Here is a 24,704-nt window from a genome sequence, read left to right on the forward strand (position 1 = left end):
CACTTTACATGATTTTTGGAATATGCTTTCATTTTGCCATAGGTATCTACATAATACAGTTTTTTTACATTAAAATTTTTTTTTTTAATACAGGGGATTCTGAATAAGAACCAATGCTTTTGTTTTAAAATTTATTTTTATTTTTAGATATTTTGGCTATTTCTAATATAATAGCAAAAGCTGGATGAATTTTGTTAAAGATGTTATTTACTTTTGATGAGTTATTGATGATAGAATTTATCACTACTCTCCTCTCAGCTAAATCGTTACCAAGTAACACTGAAACTCTTTTGATATGTAGTTGGATACAATTACTCACCATCCATATAATGCATTTCGAATTTTGCTGTAAATAAAAAGTTAACCTATAACAGAGTGAATGTTTTATCACATTGAAGCTATTAGGATAATGATTTAGATTTTTTATTTATAAATTTAAAACATTGCTTTTTTCAGTACTTTATCATTTTACAGGATATCCTGCCTCACAAGGTCAGTAAGTAATCACGCAATGAACGTAGATAACTAATTAATTAAAAGTGCTACACTTTTAACATGAAAAACAATCTATCAAGTGTTTGAATTTTTTTCTCCATCTATGTTCATCCATTTTAAACATTTTTAAATAAATTTTCAATCAATTTTTTAATTCTTTTTTTCCTTTCATTAAATTAATAGAAACGAGGCTTTATATGTTACTAAGGTTATCCCTATGAGATCGAATATGTGGTGTCTTTTACCGGAGACGATATTTTCAATCAGACAGCAGACATCTTTATAGCTGCTAACACTTCACTGTCATTATTTATAGAAAAATTCAGTCTGAAATGAGAGAAAATTTGAATACTTATTAGACATTGTCTTTGAGTGTCTAAGGTTTCTCTGTTCACGAGTTTGTTAGGTCAACCTGGAATGGCGATACTTTTCCCTACAAGTAAAGCCTAAATATTCAAAATCATATCGTGTTCGAAGCCCAAATAAGATTTCCACAAAGGAATGGTGCACCTTTTCCAAGTGATGTTACCTCAAGTAATAGCACGAGTCTTGGTACTCTGTCAGACTAGATGAATTCTTGTCCTGGAATCCAGTAAGACCAAGAGACAAGAAAAATATGTAATAACATATTTAAGTGGTCAATTGGGGAGAGAAAAATAATATTCTCAACTCCAAAGGAGAATTTTAATAGAATATTCGAATATCTATGTATCATATAGAGATCGGTGCCCAGAAAACTCGTCCCGGGAAAACTCGTCTCCGGAAAACTCGTCCCCTTTCGCTAGGTAGGAAAACTGGTCCCTTATTGAATAAATATCGATTGAAAACACATTTTCTGATCATTCTTGAAGGAGATATTATTTTTTAAAATAGACTATAGCCCCCCCCCTAATATTTTTAAAAAATATTTTTACTTGTTTAATGTTTTTTTTTTTTTTGTTTTTTTTAAATAAAATCGATTTTCTAAGTGTCCGTTTTCTACCTAACTGGCTAAGTTCTTAGTGGTTTCACTTATATTAAAGCGTTTATTATGTTCATACAAAGTTAATTACAAATTTTTTTTTTGTTCTTATTTTAACAATGTTTTTTGGAGTCATAAAAACAATAATTAAAAACAAAACCAAAAAATTAAAAAACGGGGAGCGATTCGATTTTTCGTTACTTTTTTGTTTTGGTTTTTTAATTATGATAGTTTTTTTGTTATGTTTTTGTTTTCTCTCATACCAAATGCACTCATGCGTTATTTAAAATTATAATTTAATCAATTATCAACATTTATTGTCGTCCTGTCAAATTTTGCAAAAATTAACTAATAAATTAAAAACGAAATATTTTTTTGGCGCGAGAGATGCCATGTACTAACAATCTCTCGTTAACTAATTTTTATTTTTTTTTTAATTTTTACTTCAAAATTCTAAAATCAATCATTAAGAGAAAAAGTAATCACTAAATAAATTTATTAATCAATTTTCTTGAAAACCCCGCTATCGTTTATCAAGAATCTTAATTTCATTTTTTGTTGGTTGTTTTTCGGAGGGAGATATAGTTTTTACCCCCCCCCCTCTCTCTCTCTCTCTCTCTAAATTATATTTTAAAAAATATTAAAATTTATTATTTTCTTTTTAAAACCAAATCTCCCTCAGTAATTTCTTTAATTTTCTATTTTTTAGCGATTATCAAGACCCCTAAGATGTGATATACCGGACATTATTTCTCGTTCTGGGTTTGTATTACTGTACACATAGATTCAAAAAAGTTGTCAAAAAACAAATATATAACAAATAAATGTTATCAAAGGCAAGATAAATTACTTTTCTACCAAACTGGATATAATTTTCGTGTTTTTATTCAATTTAACATGTTTATTCAGCTCAAAAAGCATACAGTGTTTACCGATGTATTGGAAAATTCAAAATGGCGGCCGACACTCTCTTTAACACGGTAAGTTCAGGAAAAGGTGTTATAAATAATAAACTAGACAAAATACTATTAAAAAAACCACCGAATATATGTCAAGTTATGTCACGGTAACATATATTGAGCAAATTTCTAACAGTATTTTGTCTACTTTATTATTTATTACACCTTTTTCAGAACTTACCGTGTTAAAGAGAGAGTCGGCCGCCATTTTGAATTTTCCAATACATCGGTAAACACTGCATGTTTTTCGAGCTGAATAAACATGTTAAATTGAATAAAAACACGAAAATTATATCCAGTTTGGTAGAAAAGTAATTTATCTTGCCTTCGATAACATTTATTTGTTATATATTTGTTTTTTGACAACTTTTTCGAATCTATGTGTACAGTTATACAAACCCAACCACTAAGAACTTAACCAGTTAGGTAGAAAACGGACACTTAGAAAATCGATTTTATTAAAAAAAAAAAAAACATTAAACAAGTAAAAAAATTTTTTTTTTTAATATTATGGGGGTTATAGCAAGACCGTCTTAAAAGACAAGATGGCCGGTGGGCAAAAATAATTTAATCTGCTGACGTCATCACGGATAGTCCTTATCGGTGACACCGGTAGTCACCGGTAGGCACTCGTAACGTCTTGGAGTCAGTGTAATATTTCTTTTTTTATTAAAATGCCTTCACGGTGCATCGTTCCAAATTGTTGAGGAAATTATCATAAAGAACCAAAAAGTGACAGTATTTTCATTTCCGAAAGATAAAGAATTATAATGCAGTAAAAAAAAAAAAGATTTTACACCATCTCCATTCAGCAAAGTAAGTTTTAACGTGCTCCCCCCCCTGTATTTAACACGATGTAACTATAATTTAATTCAATATTATCATCCTAAATTTTTTACCATTCAAAAGAAGAAGCTTCAAATAAATTGCTAATATTAAAAAAAAATTTTTTACAGCATACAAAACTAATGAAAATGCGAGACAACATCGATTCTGTAAAACACGTGTTTTAAAAATCTAGCAAAAATTAATTTTCCTGAAATTTTTCAATATTTAAAAATAAATTATGCCGGCTGATAAAATTTTTAAACTTTTTTTTAAAGATAGAAAGATAAAATTTAAAAATACTTATTTTATATATATATATATCTATATATATATATATATATATATATATGAAACTAAACTAAAAAAAAAAACGCGCGTTCACTCGTGGTCTTTTCATTTCATTTCATTAACGTAATTGGGTTTGTATTACTGTACACATAGATTCGAAAAAGTTGTCAAAAAACAAATATATAACAAATAAATGTTATCAAAGGCAAGATAAGTTACTTTTCTACCAAATATTTTTCGTGTTTTTATTCAATGTAACATGTTTATTCAGCTCGAAAAACATAGTGTTTACCGATGTATTCGAAAATTCAAGATGGCGTCTGATTCTCTCTTTAACACGGTAAGTTTGGGATAAGGTGTTATATATAAAAAACTATACAACATACTATTAAAAAACCCGCCGAATATATGTCAACCTATGTCACGGTAACATATATTGAGCGAGTTTTTAACAGTATTTTATCCGATTTTGTATTTATAACACCTTTTCTCAAACTTACCGAGTTAAAGAGAGAATCAGACGCCATCTGGAATTTTCAAATACATCGGTAAACACTGTTTTTCGAGCTGAATAAACATGTTACATTGAATAAAAACACGAAAAATATATCCAGTTTGGTAGAAAAGTAACTTATCTTGCCTTTGATAACATTTACTTGTTATATATTTGTTTTTTGACAACTTTTTCGAATCTATGTGTACAGTAATACAAACCCACGTATTTTAACAAACTGAAAATATGGATATAAAAAAATGATTTTGCATGTTATTTTTGTTATGTGGTGAAATAATCTTAAATAAGAAGCATGATTTTTTCTTTAGGTTAATTATTTTTTTACTGTGCAATATTTCATGAATTTATTAAAAATATTGTGGTTCATTTTGATTAAAAAATATTCATTTTGATTAAAAAAAAATATTGTTCATTTTGATTAAAAAATATTCATTTTGATTTTAAAAAAAGTTTAATTTTAATATTTGTTTATTGTCTTAACTCATATCAAATGTTTTGCTTGTGTTCTGCTTCAAATATTCATAATCTTAAATGCATAATTTTCATTTAATTATATTAAATAAACTTCAAGTTTATTTCAAATCAAATCGTGTTCCTTCACTTTTTAAAATGTAATTTATAAGTAATTAAAGAACGCATTCTAATCTTTAAAATCTATAATACAACGAAATATTCAATTGCTTATAATACTTAAACAAATAACTTGTGGTTTTTTTTATTATTAATATTAGATGAGTTTCAGTATAAATTATCATGTTCTTTCTTTATTTCTTTATTTTAATCCAATTTTGAAGTTTTGTAACGCTGTCTGTAAAAATTACTGTTCATTATTGGCAGTCTAAGAGTTCCACATATCTTGCTTGTTGGGACCTCGGCGATGACGTCATTTTTTCAGCTGGCCGGCAATCTTTATAACGAAGGCCACGGTTATAGTCTATTTTAAAAAACAATATCTCCTTCAAGAACGATCATAAAATGTGTTTTCAATCGATATTTATTCAATAAGGGACCAGTTTTCCTACCTAGCGAAAGGGGACCAGTTTTCCGGAGACAAGTTTTCCGGAGACTTTAATTTTAATTTTTAAGAACTTCAACTGAAGTAAAATAAAACGAGAGGAGATTCTAACTGATCAAATTTATTTCAACTGAGATTCATTACATTTGAATTATAAGTTTGTGAATATACTGTAAAAAAAATCATAATTGTATTTCTTGAGTAAACAAGATTCTCAATATGAAAACAAAATATGAAGCTTTAAAATATATATAACTATCAAATTTGGCTCCAGGTTAACTTTTTTTTTTATATATTAATAATAAAATAAATATCAATAAAATTCAATTTGGACATTTTCAGAGTATGCTCACAAAATTGTAATCCAAATGTAATTCATGATATAATACAGAATCTCAGCTGAAATAAATTTGATAAGAATCTCCTTTCAAAATAAAATTTCCTCTGAACAAAGAGAATGAAGTGTTGGCAGCTAAAACAATATATGCAGGAACTTTTTGACACCAGTAAAAGATCTCAAGTCTTAGATATCTTGATTTTGTATATTACACATTAAATCAAAAAAGACTGTTCATCTTTTATACATATTATTTAATAAAAAGATAAAAATTCATAAAATACTTTCACTAAGAAATATTTAAATGAACAAAAGATGAGTGAAATGAAAATTTGAAAAATTCAAATGATTTTCTTAATCACTTCACAAAATTTAGTAATTTTTTTCTAGTTGAAGCATAAATAAACTGAACTACTTCAGCAATAATAACATCTAATCCATGCATAAATAAATAATAAACATAATAAATTTGTCACAACATATCTGCTTGTGGCATTTCACATTCAAATGCAATTTATTAAATTCAGTTTTTAAAGTATTTTATAATTATAAACAATTTTATTCACTTAATATAATAACCAAAAGATATAATTCAATTAAATTTCATAAAATGTTATTAAAAACGGAAAAATACAGCAGCTGTTTAAAAAAAAAATATATATGTACTTTTTTCATATCAAAAAAGCAAACCAAGAATGATGGAAATAAGACTCCCAGGCAACATCAGGTAGATACAGCTAGTCATACATAAAATGAGCCCTTATAAAGTATAGCAATGTTTGATTTTTACATTTTTAACAAGCCTTTATAAGTTTTAATTTTTTAGATGAACTGTCATTATTATTATAAAATATGCTCAGCTTGAAATTTTGTTTTCATTTCTATATTGTTATGGAGATTTTTTTATAACTTTAAGATCATTTTCATAAGGACATGTCATTTATACAAAACTAGAAGAATACTCGTCCCAGGATAGGTAAAATAAATTCCCTGAACAGAACCGTTTTGTACCACTGTTATGTCTGTTTACAAATATTAAAATCAAGATATAATACTTCCAAACCTTATATCTAGTATTCTTATTCTATGATAGATCAAAATCCACTACATGATTTTGATTTGAGAAAATATCTAAAATTTAATGCATAAGCTTAAGTGATCTTAAGAAAAAATTGTAATTCAGGCAATGTTGCTTAATTGGTGTTTAAAGACTGTGGATCATATTTAATGCAAATCTAAAATATTCAAATTTTCAAGTGAGAGATTTTATCCATATTTTTCCTTCCAAAAAACCTTCTAAAATACTTCAACAAACTGATCAATTGATGGTAAATATCTAAATTTTCACAAAGGCCTACTATACTATTTTTTTACTTCTTTGTATGAAACTAAATTAAACTAAATTATTGCTCACATTACAACCTCTTAAGCTTAGCAGCTGTGGTTAAGAATTCATAATAATCAGTTAATTTAAGAATAAATCCAATGCTTTTTCAGATTGGGATCTTTAAAAAGAAATGCATTTTAGACAACACATAAGTAAATATTTTTTTTTATGTCGAAATTAGTAAAATTTCCCCATATTACAAAAAAAAAAAATTGATTGTGTAGATCTGCTAGAACCATTTTTTAATTTTTTTTATTAGAGGTTTTCTACTTTGCAATGTCAGATTACAATTATTTTATCAAATCGTAGACTGCAGTTACCTCCCCAGGATTTTAAGAATTCTTCAACATTAACAAATACAATAAAAATCTATACTTTGATCAATTTTATTTTTACTTATTTTTCTGCTTAATCATTTTTTTGAAATTTTTGGAATTTCAACATGACACATATTTTTTTTACCTAAAATGAATTTATTTGAAATTTCATTATACTACACAAACACCATAAACCCTGCACATAGAAATACATAAACATATACCTAACTTTATAATGATTGTGACAATTAATATCTTGATTTTTGTGTGAATCTTCATTAGCTTATTGCATTGATTATTTTATCCTAGAATTAGTAAATCCAGCCATAGACAGTTTCTATTAACTGCTTGAATATAAAACCGTTTATACTCTTATATAATTGTTTGTTTTAACGTTTAAGAGTAGTGTCTATATATATATATATATTGGGTTGAGTTTTAACTGAAATTTTTCTCAAATCTTATGATGTATTATTCATTTAAAATATATTCACATTTATGCCAAGCAATAACTATTCAAAGAATTATAATTTAGTTCATCACTTTATTGCCTCCATACATCTCTATAAAAGGCCACGAGATTTAACACTCCCGTTATTCTCCTGGAGACTAGATTTCTAGTCGGTCAGTAAATATTTTTTTAGCAGTTAATACTTCCCATTAATTCTTCCAATAATTTCATTCTGAAAAAGGATTCTAACCAATTAAATTTATTTCAGCTAAGATTTTGTATTATATCCTCAATTACATTTGGATTATAAGTTTATAAGTTAGGAAAATTATTTTAAATAAGAATTTCGAAATTCACCAACTGTGACAGTTCCTGCTGAAGTAGAAATTTTCAAAGCCGCAAGATATGGCAACTATATATATATGTATATATAAAGTACAATTAAATAAACAATTATTTTTGGTCTTTTTCTTTTTTTTAAGTAAGTTCTTAATTTTCAAAAATGTTGGTGATAAGATAGTTTTCCTGTTGACTTTTTTATTGAAAGAATTTTTTAGATATTGACTTAAAAATGTTTGCTTAATACAAGCACAAACGACAGTATTTTAATTTTAACCCATAAAAACGTCCTTTTAATTAATCAAATTAAAATCATAAAAATTAATCATTAATCATAAAAATTAACATAAGCGACAAATTATTTCATTTAATTTATATTTTATAATTTTATTACTTTGCACATTATTGAAGGAATATTTCTATAAGTACAAAACTATGGTGCTTGTTAAGGTAAATTTGACAGATCATTTTTTTAATATGCAAGCAAAAACTATATTATGTACTTGTCATGTTAACAGTAGTAATATATCTAAAAATTACGAAAATTACTCAAGTAGAAAGTTAAGAGTAAATTTTTATGGAAAAATTGGATAAAATTGTATTTTTCTTAAAATGTTATAAAGTAGACAGTGAAGAGTTCACACACAAGGGGCATAACTCCGGCGTAAATTTTAGATTACACTTTAATGGCAACCAACATTTTAATCTTATAGTGATAGTTTTTTTTTTTTACTAAAAATACAACAGCAGTTGTTCTACTGAGTTTTCGTAATTTTTTGTTTATATTACTATTTTCCACAACAGTTAAGTAAGTACTGTTGTTTTTTGCTTAAAACGGCATATTTTTTTTAAATCGACCTGTCGACTTTCTTAACAAGCACCAAAAATACAAATTGAATTTTGATGTGAATTATTTTTTCAGCATTTGTAAAAGTTTCATATAAATTTTTTTTGAGCTTTGCTTAATCAAAAAAATACTGTTATGACTTTTTACAATAAATCCACAAACTTATAAGCCAAATGTAATTTCTGATATAATACAAAATCTCAGCTGAAATAAATTTGATCAATTAGAATCCTCTTTCAGAAAAAAAATTTTCTCAGAACAATGAGAATGAAGTGTTAGCAGTATTCTGCTGACTTATGGGAAATTTTGCCCTCAATAAAAAAAAAGACCCTAAATGTTAGATTTCTTGGCCTATTATAGGGATTATATTGGCTTCACTACATTCGAACTGACATATACACTTAATTGCTTTCCAAATTTTATTTTTAAGGGTTTTCTTTTTTTTTGTATTGCATTTTATGGCACTAGAATTTTTCTCTTTTTTATTTGTTGTAACTGTTTTTTTTTTTGTTGTTTTTTTTTTTTTTAATCCCTATGTTGAGCTACTGTACTGTAATCCTTTAATCCGTCAACTGTTCAATCTCACTCATTTCCTGCTACTCTTTGCACTTATTTCCATTTTCTGGCAATTAAAAATAAGTACAAAGTTGATGTTTAAATAATAACTTATGTGTACTAAAATATGTGATGTTATTTATGGTGGTGAAAACTTAAAATTTTTTTCCTTTGACCTTACACCTTAAAACATATGCTTCCTATATTAAAAACCAAAATTAAAGAAAAATCTCTAACATATATACCCGTGATGAAACAAAAAATATAATGTTACAAAAATCATGTAAATTGCTCAGGTAGTTTTATTTTTTATAAATGAAAATCATTAAGTGATTAATGGGAAATTGTAAGCATTACAACATAAATTTAGTAAGTCTGAATTATTGTTATCTCCCTTTGTTTATTTGAATTTTTTCAAAATGTGGATGAGACAGTCTTTATTTAAAAATAAAACTACTTGATCAATTTACATGCCTTTTGGAATATATTTGTTTTGTCATGAGTATGTACATCGTACAGATTTTTTTTTTTTTTTTTTTTTTGTTTCTTAATATAGGGAGACTTTTGGACAAGAACTATTTTTTTGTTTTAAGATTTAAAATTGCTTTAAATATTTTCTATGACTTTTTGTTTCATTATTTTTTTTTTTTTTTAAATTTTAATTTTTGTAAGGCAAAGCAATTTTCATCTCTTTTTGGGGACTATATTTTTATTGCCAACTTTAATCTAATTATATCAGCAGCAAGATAGACAATTTCTTGCCAACACGAATGTCCACTTTAATTTTTTTCTCTTATGTGGATAAATTCACAAAAAGATAAATAGTTGTTTGAACTTTGGTTAAATAATATTTTGTTTTGACATTATTGTACAAAATAAAACCCAGCATCCTAAACTAGTATCTTCTTGCAATTACAGGACAATGTTAAATTGAGCTCAAGTAGATACAACTATAAAATAAAAGAGGAGGATGGAGGGAAGGAGGTTAAACATGTTGAAAACTGCAAATATAACTTTGTACTTAAGGTAATATTCACCCATGATGGGTTGAGCTGGTTCCTCCTGAAAAACACACAGCATTCCAGAGGAACGCAGACTATGCACAATAGTCTGTAGCAGTCAGGTCCGAGACAAGCAATGAACATTGTAGACTGGAGCTAGGTTTGATATTGGCTTTGATAATGTGCAACCATATCTTCAGCTGGTCTCTTAGGTGCGTTTGCCAACCTTGGAGTGGTTCTGGAGATATTGCTTTGTAGATGAACAGGGTGGTGTTTGTGGTGAGGCAAAAACCATGGGATAATCTGTAGGCAACAGAAGCAACTGTTACAGTCTGTCGAGTAGATAGCAAATCTAATCTAAGCAAATTATATACTTCAGATGGAGCAGGGTTGCGGCAGGGAATATGTATATATCTGATGACACAACACTGTATATGCTGAAGAGAATTAGAAAACATCTTGCCAACTTTGGCGAACGCTAGGAACCCATATTCCGAGTGGGGATGAATTATTGTTTTGTAAAGCCTAGTCAGGACATTCATGAGAAATTTGGTAGCTCAGAATACGCAGCATGTAAAGTCCCTTATTAACCTTACTGAATATATAAAACAAGTTGTTGTCAAACATGAAATTGCTAGATATTATTACTTCTAGGTAATTATGACATTTTGAAAATGGCACAATATGGAGAGTAGAAAATGCATTGTGGATGCATTATCGGCAGCTCCCGTTACTCTCGCTTCTCTTTATTTGTCTCTTTAGTCCTCATTTTTTTAACGAGTGATTTTTCTGACAAAGGGAGAAGAAAAGGCTGTATTCTCGGTTGGCAGTATTTTGCACAAACAGCTGCCAGAGATGCCGGAAATTTTTTGTTTCTATGTCTATCCTTGTAGCCATGTCACTAGTAAGAGTGCTAGAGGTAAGCGTTTTATATGGGTTGACGTTATCTTCCTGTTGGTTAGGGACCGGAATCTTGGATTAATCACTAAGGAGGCTGTCCTATCAGCAAGTGCAAAGTACTGGGGCTGCTGTATTGCCATTTGGTGGATGGATTCTGGACAATGCAGTAGCTTCTGGTGGGGCCTCTCGATGCCATATTAGTGGGTAATTGTTATGGTTTTATCTTATGTGCTACAAAAAAAAAAAAAATTTCTTTGTTTCTTTTTCTCTCTTAGTTTCCTCTCTGTCCTGCTCTAAGCAAGTCTGTCGACCTAGTCCACAAATCCCAAAACTCCATGACAAGTTTCCAGAAAAAATATGATTAAACCCGGATCTCCAACTTCCAACATAGACCCCCACTACCAGGTCTCCTTCTCCAACATCAGGGGTCTATGTTCTAATCTTCCAAAGGTTGAAACCCAATTACAGGAGACTAAACCAGACCTATTATTTCTAAGCGAAATTGGCATTGGACAGACTATTTCCCTAGACGAGTTCATAATTAAAAGATACTTTAACTTAACTTCTAAATCTGACCCCCAGGATCGCCATGAACATGGAATATGTGCCTATATTAAAGATAGCTTTCCATGTGGTAGTGAGATCTCCAAACAAGATCCTAACTTACTCTATATGTGCTTCCGGGTTGCACTTACTCACACTACTGCATTTATATTTACTCTCTATCGCCCCCATAACAGTGGAGTTACTATCTTTAAAAGCATATATGAGAAAATTGACCACGTCCTATCTGCTTATCCTTCAGCTAACAGTGGCGTATGTGGAGACTTCAATGTTCACAATGTGGAATGGTTAACCTACTCAAACAAGATCGATGATGAGGGGAGGTTCTGTCACGATTTCTCCATTGCTTATAACCTCACTACGATTGTTCACAAACCCACCCGTATGCCCGACAATGACGGCCAGTATGCAAGTCTCCTAGACCTTTTTCTCACAACTTGCCCGGAACTATGTTCAGTTTCCGTTCTATTTCCACTTGGATCTTCCGACCACTCTGTTGTATCAATTAAGATAAAAATGAAATGTAATAAGTTCTCAGACGTACCTCTCCATCATACAGTATATTGATACTCTATGGCTGACTGGGATAGCTTCCGTACATTTATATCCGATCTACCTCTGTGTGTCATGTTTAAAAAGGATGTGTCCTCTATAGTATCAAACCTGACGGAATGGTTAATTGTAGGTATAGACCGTTTCATACCCTTGAAAAGTTCCAGCAAAAACCTAACAGCTAGCCATGGTTCTCCAGAATGTGCTGCTGCCATTGCGCACAGAAATCACTTTTTCTATAATAGATGTAATGAGACTAAAGCCGCTTTCAAGACTGCCAGCAACCATTGTAAGAAAGTAATAAAGAATGTAAGAGAGTTGTATGCTCAGTCCGTCAAATCCAAAGTAGTTGAGCAGCAGCTTGGTTCCCACTAGTTTTGGCAAATAGCAAACAGAATCCTGAACAGAAGCGTCTGCTCTATCCCAACTATCATCAATGAACCTGAGGTAATCTTGTCAGCATCAAACAAAGCCAAACTCTTTGCCAAGAACTTTGCAGCTAATTCTAACCTTTGCGACCAAGGCCATCAACCCCCAATATTTCATTCTGTATCAAAAAACACTATGTTATATACAAATATCTGTACGTGATGTTGCGACGCTAATCAAAAAACCTTAATTCCAGTAAAGCAACCGGCCCTGACGGTATTCCAATTATAGTACTCAAAAAAACTTCAACCAGAACTAGCGCCCATACTTACAAAACTGTTTAAACATTGTCTTAAGGAGAATTTCTTCCCATCACTCTGGAAAATCTCATCAGTGTGCCCTGTATTTAAGAATTCTGGTGATCGCTCATCTCCCTCTCAGTACAGGCCAATAATTCTCTTGTGCGTCATGAGTAAGTTGCTGGAATCTGTGTTAAATAGAGAAGTAATCAACCATCTCAGCAAAAATAACCTTCTTAGTGACACAAAATATGGTTCCCGTTCTGCTAAATCTACAGCTGATGTGCTTACAATAATATCTCATAGCATTAGCAAATCTCTCGACGGGGCAACCTTTCTAGGGCAATTACTCTTGACATCAGAGGCCTTTGATAGGGTATCGCATAAAGGTTTAAAGGTATGGTATAGTTGGAAATGTCTTCTCAATTATTAAATCATTTCTCTCTGATAGGTTCATAAGAGTAGTAGTTGATGAGCAAAACTCAGAAGCTCACAGTATTAATGCTGGAGTCCCTCAGGGGTCCATCTTGGGCCCAACTCTCTTCCTGATCTACATTAATGATCTTCCAAATCACATCCTTACATCATTCGTAGACATTTATGCTGATGACACTACAATCTATGGTAGCACATCTAAGACAGTAACCGACCAAGTTCTCTCCAATTCTCTTTCCTCTGATCTTGAGCACGTTGTACAGTGGGGAAAGGAGTGGTTGGTTACTTTTAATGCATCTAAAACCAAGCTTTTCTCTTTACATCATCAATGCTCTGATCCCCATCTGGCATCAATTGAAATGAATGGCTCTTGTCTTGGGGAGGCCTCATGCTTTGACAAGCTTCTGGGCTTGACCTTTACTCCTGATCTTAAATGGAACACGTACATCAAATCTGTTGCCAAGGCCGCTGGAAAAATGGTGGGATCCTTCTATCGATCCAGTAGATATCTCACTGCTGATGCAATTCTCTATCTATATAAGAGCCAGGTACATCCAAGGATGGAGTACTGTTGCCACATCTGGGCAGGAGCTGCTAGAAAGGACTTATCCTGCCTTGATAGAGTTCAAAATAGACTTTGTAGCCTCGTAGGAGATGTCTTTATCTCTTCCCTGCAACCTCTATCTCACAGAAGAGATGTTGCGAGTTTATCTCTGCTTTATCGTTATTTTCATGGAAAGTGTTCAATTGAGCTTCAATTTATGGTCCCCCCTCGCCAAACTTTCACAAAAAGCACTCGTCTAGCTGAAAATACTATCAATAATCCCCCCCCAACTCTTTATCTGTGCCTAAACCTAAACGTAGATTCCATGAACAAAGCTTCTTTCTTAGAAGTGCACGCCTGTGGAACTGTCTTCCGTTTCTCTGCTTTCCAGCTGACTACAATCTGATTGTCTTCAAGTCCAACATAAACAAATTCTTGATGAGCCGGTCCACTTAAGTTAACAAATTTACCAAATTTCCATTACTAACGATTACTGTATTGTCCAATTGACCACTGTACACTCTTGATCCTTATCCTCAAGTGGTCTCTGGGCCTTGATAAGTGGTGATGCCTATATAAACAAAAAAGTGTCTTGAAACCAAATTTCCTTGAATTGTAAGAGTTGAAAATAATTCTAGATTATTTGTTGTCATATGCAAAAAATCTACTTACCCAGTTTAATAGATTACTTGAAAATTATAAAAATAAAATATTTTTTTCAAATTTTGCACTGGAAGGGATCAGTTCAGTATGTAACTTCATTAAAAGTAATCACTTTTATACTAATTTGCATGATAAACAACTTTTGGCTAAGAACAAAGTGTACCATCTGTTCTTGTACAACATTTCATTTTTTCTATTCTCAGTAAAGGTGATATCATTTTAGACTGAGGCAATTTTCATTTTTGTATCAATCCAGGTCTCTTTTTAAGGAGCCAGATGATTTTCTTCGCATTAAAAGTTGGCCTTGTTTCCAACTCTCGGGAGACAACTAAATAAAATAACACTTTGCTTCATAAAGTTTAGACAATTTTATTTTCCTATTCAAAATATCAGCCAACCACGCAAACACACATCGATTTCAGACTTATCAACAATATTAGACATGTATCTTTTCTCTCCCCCATGAGGGCCGACAATGGGTTAGTACCACCAGCAAAATGAAGAGAAAAAAAAAACTTCTTCCATGGATAACTTGTTTCAACAACAATGAAAATCTTGAAAAAAGAACAGTTTTTTTTTTTATTTAATAAAAAATTATAAAACTTTCAATTTTCTAAATTTTCAAATTTTTTTTTTTCTTTTTTGCTCATTGTGATAACAGATCAAAAGCAATATATAAATGCTTTGTGTTAACTTAGAAAATTTTTTCTTGTGTATTTATGTTTTCACTATTAAAAAGTAACGCATGCTTTCTTCAAATTTCTTTTGCAGGCCAATGAAATGGGTCATACAGCAGGTCGATTACATATCTTGTTTTTATTTTTTGCATCTGTGATGTTTGGTTTGAGTTTAATCTCTTTGTTTGGATATCATATATTCCTCATTTTACATAACAGAACAACTCTAGGTAAGTAAGAATACATTTCCTCAATATAGACATTATAAGAAACTTGAATGTTTGCTTTAAAAAAAGATATTTAACTGTTTCAAATCTATATGGCTGATTTTTGTTTTTTTTTAATTGTCCAAAAATAATGTAATGACAACATTAACTGCATATCAGTTGCATCGACTGATATATTGGTCCTCGTCTAGAATTCAAGCTAATTAAATAAAATACTGAAAAATCTTTATGAAGTATTTTGATGGTGAATGCTCTTTGTACCCTCTCAACGTAAATACCCCAACAAACCCACAAGCAGCTAAATCCCACCCCTACACAGAGATCCCTAGGTGTAAGAAAGCCTTCTATTTCAATAGTTTCTTGCTCAGAACTGATAGACTTTGGAACTCCCTTCCAGGATTTTGCTTTCCCAACTGTACTGACATGCAGAAGTTCAAGTGTAATGTGGAGAGATATCTCGCTTCTCAACTCCCATCATAATATCCCTGCAACTTATGTCCCTGATAGTAGCCCCCGGCATCAAAGTGGCAGTGTGCCTTGTTTGGGGTGAAAATTGAATAAAAAAAATAAATGAATAAAAAAATATCTGTCATGGACTGAAAATGTTATTTTAAAAATGGAGCAAGCTTTTTTTCACTTATGAAAATCAAAATTTATGAAGAAGCAAATATGGTATGTCTCACTCTGCTGTATTTGATAAAGAGAGACAATTAAATTCAAACTGTGAGACAATTCTCTTGAGCATCTACAGCATCGTGCCATCAAAATCCTGTACCCTCTGGAATATATGATCTGCTTGGATTATATCTGCTGTTTATTCACCAGAGAGTAACATTTGCTTCTGTTGCCTACAAACTATTTCATGGTTCTTGCGCCACTGCAATACATAAATACCACTCTGTGTTGCGACTGAACAGACCAAACTTGTGGCGATATAGATTCATATTAGACCCTCTCATAATCACACTGGTGTTTGCTCGGAGATATGTCAGGGATCTCCTTTCACACTGTGTTCTGCAGTCCTGAATGTGCTGCCTCAAAATTGTGTGAATGAACATCACTGTCATATTTTCAGAGTTCTGTATTAGCTAACTTATCTTGATTTTCCTAAATTTTATGCATTTTCTAATTAGCTTAGTAGCGTTTGTCTATTGCTAACGTTTTTTTATGACTATGGCTTAATAAAAAATAAAAACAGGATAGAGATCAAAATCAGTCTTATAATGATTATGAATTACTATGAATCCCTAAAAATCGTAATAAAATGATTTTCTATATATATAAAAATCTACTTAATCAATTTATATGATTTTTGGAATATGATATTTTCGTTCTGTGATGGGTATGTATATCAAAGATTCTTGTGCATTTTTGTTTTTTTTAATTATGCTAAATTCTGCACAACAACCAATATATTTTCTATATCTATATAATTTCATTTGCAAGTGCTACTCTACACTCTTTAACTCTTATCCTCGAGTGTCCTCTGGACCTTGATAAATGATGGTGTCTATGTTAAAAAAAAAAAAAAAGTGGCTTGATTGTTATTAATATTGACTGTATGCTCGCAATATCATGTTCCATCAAGACTGTTGAGTTAGATGTACTAATAGTCTTCCGATTAGGATATGGGTTAATGAATGCCAGATGGTCAGTGAGACAAGACCATAATGATCAGTCATGGTGGAAATTGGGTAGAATTTGATTATTTAAGAGGACGGCGAAATTATTTACATTAAACTGGAAAACAACTGTGTTGTAGTTAGTTGAAAAGCAGATCCACGTATTAGAGTTCCACAGGTGGATAATTCTAGGAAAGAAACTTTGTTCATGGAATTTGCATTTAGTTTTAAGTACAGGTCCACCATGTCATGTTCACATTCCATCAAGACTGTTGTCAGGTGTACTAATAGCCTTCAGAAAAAAGATATTAATTTGTATCTTTTCTGCTATGGAAAAAATAACCGATTAGGATAGCTCTTGAGTAACAGAATTATCTGATTTATTCCCTGCTTTTCTTTTTTTTATTCCGGATCATTTGTTTAATGGTCTTCATCAAATTACTGTCCAGATACCTTGTTACAGTACACCTTCCTATTCCACCACCTTATTCTTAAGAACTGCAGACTTGTGGAACTCTTTGTGCAGGCTGTTTTCCTCTTACCTATTGCCTTGATCTTTTCCAAGTGACTTTATGCCTTGTCTGGAATAACTTTCATTAAAAAACAAAACTAGTTTAGATGAAAAATTAAAGTTAGGCTAAAGATAAAATCTGTCAAATTATACTTGGTTTAATCATGCCATAAATTAAACTGAAACTAATTGAGACCAAGTAGCCATTTATGTTATCCTTGTAATCAACAGACTACTGGATATGTTTATAGCATATATTTTTAAGAAACAAAATAGTCATTGCTTTATAAAAATGTTCATCTTGAAAATTAAAATGTTATCCCTTAGATGAAAAAATTTTTTTCATTGTTTTCAAAGTAAACTAAAATTTTTTTTATTTTTTTTACTTGTAAGCCAAGAAAAATGTAATTACTTAAGAGGTAGGGAGCAGCACTGAAAAAAAAAATGGCATAATAAAATTTGTAGTGCTAAATAGATCATTCTTCCATAAAATTGTCATTTTCAGTTAAATATTGTTTAAATGAAATGAATTTCTCTTTATTTATTATTGTCATGATTTAATTCATTTGAAATCAATAAATATTTTTTTCTTACCATGAAAATAATTGTTAGATAAATATTTTTCAAATCAATCAAGCAAATGTCACTTTTTCAAATTTTTTTAAAACTGAGATGGGGAGTTATGTTGCTGGTTATAAAACACACTTAAATATATTTTAATTCATGCAGATTTCATATTTATTATTACAGAGCTCATTCATTCTTGAATATTATATTGTACCTAATATAAAGTACTGATTTCAAAAGTAAAAAAAAAAAAAAATGGATGCTATCGTCTAGAATTGAAACCAAAACATTTAGCACTTCAGGTGTGTTCTCTTATTTAGCACTCACGCCAACTTTCCTACCATTTGAGCTAACTTGAGAGGCAGACAAGAAAGATTTAAAATTAAATGACTTTTAGCTATGATTAGTTTTATGCATGCACAAATTAATACAAATGTCAGCAAGTTGAAATTTACGTTTTACATTGCAATTTGCTGACTTCTGTGCATGTTATTCCATCCAAACAAAGATTTTACTCGTTATAAACCATCCTTGGTGTATGATTACTATTTTCTGTTAATTTCAGTGTTATGTGACCAGTAGTTTAAGAGTTTGTCAGGTAAAAATTAACACACACACAGACACCCAGACACATACATCTACTGCTTTATTTATATAGATTGTCATTTTAATCAAGAACTTGAGTCTGGACCAATTTTAATCAATGACTTTATTCTGGACCAATTTTAATCAATGACTTTATTCTGGACCAATTTTAATCAATGACTTTATTCTGGACCAATTTTAATCAATGACTTTATTCTGGACCAATTTTAATCAATGACTTTATTCTGGACCAATTTTAATCAATGACTTTATTCTGGACCAATTTTAATCAATGACTTTATTCTGGACCAATTTTAATCAATGACTTTATTCTGGACCAATTTTAATCAATGACTTTATTCTGGACCAATTTTAATCAATGACTTTATTCTGGACCAATTTTAATCAATGACTTTATTCTGGACCAATTTTAATCAATGACTTTATTCTGGACCAATTTTGATCAATGACTTTATTCTGGACCAATTTTAATCAATGACTTTATTCTGGACCAATTTTAATCAATGACTTTATTCTGGACCAATTTTAATCAATGAAATTATTCTGGACCAATTTTAATCAATGAAATTATTCTGGACCAATTTTAATCAATGACTTTATTCTGGAACAATTTTAATCCATGACTTTATTCTGGACCAATTTTAATCAATGACTTGATTCTGGACCAATTTTAATCAATGAAATTATTCTGGACCAATTTTAATCAATGACTTTATTCTGGACCAATTTTAATCAATGACTTTATTCTGGACCAATTTTAATCAATGACTTTATTCTGGACCAATTTTAATCAATGACTTTATTCTGGACCAATTTTAATCAATGACTTTATTCTGGACCAATTTTAATCAATGAAATTATTCTGGACCAATTTTAATCCATGACTTTATTCTGGACCAATTTTAATCCATGACTTTATTCTGGACCAATTTTAATCAATGACTTGATTCTGGACCAATTTTAATCAATGACTTTATTCTGGACCAATTTTAATCAATGACTTGATTCTGGACCAATTTTAATCAATGACTTTATTCTGGACCAATTTTAATCAATGACTTTATTCTGGACCAATTTTAATCAATGACTTTATTCTGGACCAATTTTAATCCATGACTTTATTCTGGACCAATTTTAATCAATGACTTGATTCTGGACCAATTTTAATCAATGACTTTATTCTGGACCAATTTTAATCAATGACTTGATTCTGGACCAATTTTAATCAATGACTTTATTCTGGACCAATTTTAATCAATGACTTTATTCTGGACCAATTTTAATCAATGACTTTATTCTGGACCAATTTTAATCCATGACTTTATTCTGGACCAATTTTAATCAATGACTTTATTCTGGACCAATTTTAATCCATGACTTTATTCTGGACCAATTTTAATCAATGACTTTATTCTGGACCAATTTTAATCAATGACTTTATTCTGGACCAATTTTTATCAATGACTTGATTCTGGACCAATTTTAATCAATGACTTTATTCTGGACCAATTTTAATCAATGACTTGATTCTGGACCAATTTTAATCAATGACTTTATTCTGGACCAATTTTAATCAATGACTTTATTCTGGACCAATTTTAATCAATGACTTTATTCTGGACCAATTTTAATCCATGACTTTATTCTGGACCAATTTTAATCAATGACTTGATTCTGGACCAATTTTAATCAATGACTTGATTCTGGACCAATTTTAATCAATGACTTGATTCTGGACCAATTTTAATCAATGACTTTATTCTGGACCAATTTTAATCAATGACTTTATTCTGGACCAATTTTAATCAATGACTTTATTCTGGACCAATTTTAATCAATGACTTTATTCTGGACCAATTTTAATCAATGACTTTATTCTGGACCAATTTTAATCAATGACTTTATTCTGGACCAATTTTAATCAATGACTTTATTCTGGACCAATTTTAATCAATGATTTTATTCTGGAACAATTTTTATCAATGACTTGATTCTGGACCAATTTTAATCCATGACTTTATTCTGGACCAATTTTAATCAATGACTTGATTCTGGACCAATTTTAATCAATGACTTTATTCTGGACCAATTTTAATCAATGACTTGATTCTGGACCAATTTTAATCAATGACTTTATTCTGGACCAATTTTAATCAATGACTTTATTCTGGACCAATTTTAATCAATGACTTTATTCTGGACCAATTTTAATCAATGACTTTATTCTGGACCAATTTTAATCCATGACTTTATTCTGGACCAATTTTAATCAATGACTTTATTCTGGACCAATTTTAATCCATGACTTTATTCTGGACCAATTTTAATCAATGACTTTATTCTGGACCAATTTTAATCAATGACTTGATTCTGGACCAATTTTAATCAATGACTTGATTCTGGACCAATTTTAATCAATGATTTTATTCTGGACCAATTTTAATCAATGACTTTATTCTGGACCAATTTTAATCAATGACTTTATTCTGGAACAATTTTTATCAATGACTTGATTCTGGACCAATTTTAATCAATGACTTTATTCTGGACCAATTTTTATCAATGACTTTATTCTGGAACAATTTTTATCAATGACTTTATTCTGGAACAATTTTTATCAATGACTTGATTCTGGAACAATCAGTAAAGTCATAATTGTTTATCTTAACATCACCAATTATTATTGTTGTTCATGAGACAATTTCATTTTTGTAAACATGTGGAAAGACAATGGTATTAAGTACTCAAAATTCATATTATTTTTTATATATTTGTAAATATTGTTTCTATTTCGAATGAAATATAACTTTGTTTTATATGTCCATATGTTAGCAATATTAGTATAAAAATAGAATGTTTCTAGATAAAAATTTCAGTACATCATAATATTTGTTCGGAATTTTTTTGGCTTAGATACATTATCATAAATATATATTTTCAAAAAAGAAAAATCGAACTAATTGTTATTTGTTGGTTTTTTCATGTGGCATATACACACACACACACACACACACACACACACACACACACACACACACACACGCATGCATGTATATGTATTCTTTTATTTTTTTGTTTTTGCAGAGGCCTTCCGAGCTCCAATATTCCAAACTGGGCCAGATAAAGATGGATTTAGCTTAGGAAAATGTAATAATTGTGTTCAAATATTTGGGGAAGATAAGTTTAAAGCAATTCTTCCATTATTCACAAGGTATGTACATTTTTTAAAACTCATGTAGACTTTCATTATTTAGACATTTTTTTTATTATTAAACTTTATATTTAAATAGAAACATTATTTGAAATTTATTTTTTTTAATTTTTGCAGTATTTTGAGAATAGATGCATATTCGATCCATACCATGATAAAAATAACTATTTTAAATATATTTTCAAGTATATACAAGGTGAATCTCAAAACTTTTACAAATTTTTAAAAAGGTCAGTCGCTGTAATATTTAGTTTCCATTTTCTCCCGTTATTTCAACATTTATGCATAGATCTTTTTTGTTTTGTTTTTCGTTTTTTTTATTACTTTTTTTCTTTTTTTTTTATTATTTCTCCTTTTTTTTATTTCTTTTTTTTTTTTTTTCCTTTTTCTTTCTCCTTTTTTTTCTTCTCCATTTTAATGGAATATTAGTGCCTTAGCAGTTTATTATCCAGGGGAACATTCCACTCTAGTCTTTACTTATGCTAGTTGGGTGCTTGGTCGTGTCCGATTCAATCAATCAACTAGTCAGTCATAATAAGTATACTCTTAACATTACCAATACGAATGACACCAAAACTTATTACGAAAAACAAAAACCTGCACTCATCTCTGAGGAGTTGTTTAGTGGTTTCCACTATTCAATGAAATACGTGTAAGACATGCTATGAGGAAAATTCAGGCATGTGCATAAAAAACTTAAGAGTGTGAATCAATTCTACTTTTTTGTATTTAGAATAACTAATATATATATATATATGAAATAAAGAAAACCAAAAATTGTTTAAATGTTTCATCTATAACATTTCATCTTCGTTGTTATTTTTCAAAATTTTAAATGTGATGCATTCATGTAAACATCTATACAAAAAAATATTCTTTTCATGTCATAGACACACCATACATTTTTAATTTCTTATTACATTTGATTTTTATTTCTATAACTATCACACACACACACACACACACATATGTAAGAAATTGAATTTAAACTCTGTAAATTAGAATTTACAACAAATTTATTATTCAACAAAGAATACAAGTTGAAAACTTATAAATTTTCCATATATATATATACTATTGGATCTTACGTCAGTGTGATTGACATCAGAGGTTTTTGCTGTTCATCCAGCATTTCAGCTGCATGTAGTCTGATGAGTCTTGACAAAACATGCATGTTTGTGGATATAAAATAATATTTATTAAATAATATTGGAGAATAATGTTGGAGGTGTATTGGGTCATATAAAATGCCACCATACCGCATATGTTGCTACTTAAATATTTGGATATTTTACAGAACAGCGAAAGTATACCATTTATGTTGCCTTCTCATGCGAACTCGGAAGGGGGAGCATATATGATGACATTTCTCTTTAATTACATGTACTAACAAATGAGCCAGAAGATGGGAAATAGTCAACTTGGACAACAAAGAGGTGGATGAGGAGGAGAAAGAGGGAATGTAGGAAATGAGAATTTATCATAATTTATAGTCTTACTAATACTTCAACAGGAAACTAACACTTTTTCTATTAGATTTTTTTTGTGTGTCCAGAATTTATCTTTTATAAAAAAGAACAAAAATAAATAAAAATCTGATGTATGTGCTCATGATAAAATAAGAATATCATATTCCTTCCAAAAATCGTGGAAATTAATCACGTAGTTTTATTTTTAAGTAAGAAAATCAAAGTTTTTGAGTAATCAAAGGGTGACTGTCTTGTCCGCCATTTTGAAAACAATTTAGAAAAAAGAACAAAAGTATATAACTTAATTCAAACTTACAAGAATGTCTATGAATTCCCATTTATGTCTACAAATTCCCATTAATCGCTTAAAAATGATTTTCTTTATAAAAATAAAACTTGATTAATTTATGTGATTTAAAATTTTTTTAATTTTTTTTAATATATTTTCATTTCATAATGGTACATACATCATAGTTTTTTTTTTGTTTTTTTTTAATGTAGAAGCAATTCTGGTCAAGAACTGGCTTTTTTTCTTTAAAAAGTATAAAAAAATTAAGGCAAAGAAAAAAGAAAGAAACTTGGAACTATTTTATGTAGATAAGATATCTGAGTCTGAATATTGCTTCTGTTCATAACGTTCACTTTGCTGTGGATCAGTGAAAATTCCTTAATTTAGATACGTGATCAATCACTATTAGCTGACAACATAAAACATAAAATCCAATGAATTATTTGAAATAATGAAGACAAAACTTGTAAGCTTTAAAAGACAGATTTGATTTAGTATTCAACATATGCAACTTAAATATGTTTGACTAACGTGCTACAACTTTTGCCACTAACAAGTCCATCTTCATTTTACCTCAGTTGAAATACATGGCTTTCGCTTTGTGGAAACCATTTGTCTTAATAAACTCCTAGGCTTGACTTTTACTTCAGACCTGAAATGAAAGTCTTACGTCAAATCTGCTTTTAAGGTTACTGTAAAAGTGCTGGAATTCTGCTACTCCAGAAATAATTTTTTTTCCCTCTAGCTGCATAAGAGTCAGATGTATTTCTTTCTTGACTTTGAAATCTAGTGGGGGGGTTATCTCTGCTCTTTCCTAGAACCTCTTTCTCACAGAAGAGACGTTGCTAGTTTTTCTCTACCCTATCATTATTTTCATGGTAGGTGCTCGATTGAGCTCCAATCTT

The 24,704-nt window shown here is 30.0% G+C and overlaps 1 protein-coding gene across 5 annotated transcripts in view; it reads left to right on the forward strand.

The window, feature by feature from the left end:
• LOC145268223 (palmitoyltransferase ZDHHC20-A-like) overlaps nucleotides 1-24,704 on the forward strand; it is a 226,821-nt gene that overhangs the window by 111,749 nt on the left and 90,368 nt on the right. For all 5 annotated transcript variants that reach the window (XR_013864861.1, XM_080123528.1, XM_080123530.1 and 2 more), the window contains exons 8-9: nucleotides 15,392-15,527; nucleotides 21,915-22,041. Coding sequence is in view for 4 of the 5 variants with exons in the window: in XM_080123528.1 (XP_079979654.1) it covers nucleotides 15,392-15,527; nucleotides 21,915-22,041 (263 nt within the window). In the remaining variant the exon portion in view is untranslated. The remainder of the gene's footprint in view (nucleotides 1-15,391; nucleotides 15,528-21,914; nucleotides 22,042-24,704) is intronic.

This window comes from Euprymna scolopes, chromosome 43, assembly GCF_053919585.1.
Source record: "Euprymna scolopes isolate OS-2025 chromosome 43, ASM5391958v1, whole genome shotgun sequence".
In the NCBI taxonomy this organism is placed as follows: domain Eukaryota; kingdom Metazoa; phylum Mollusca; class Cephalopoda; order Sepiida; family Sepiolidae; genus Euprymna; species Euprymna scolopes.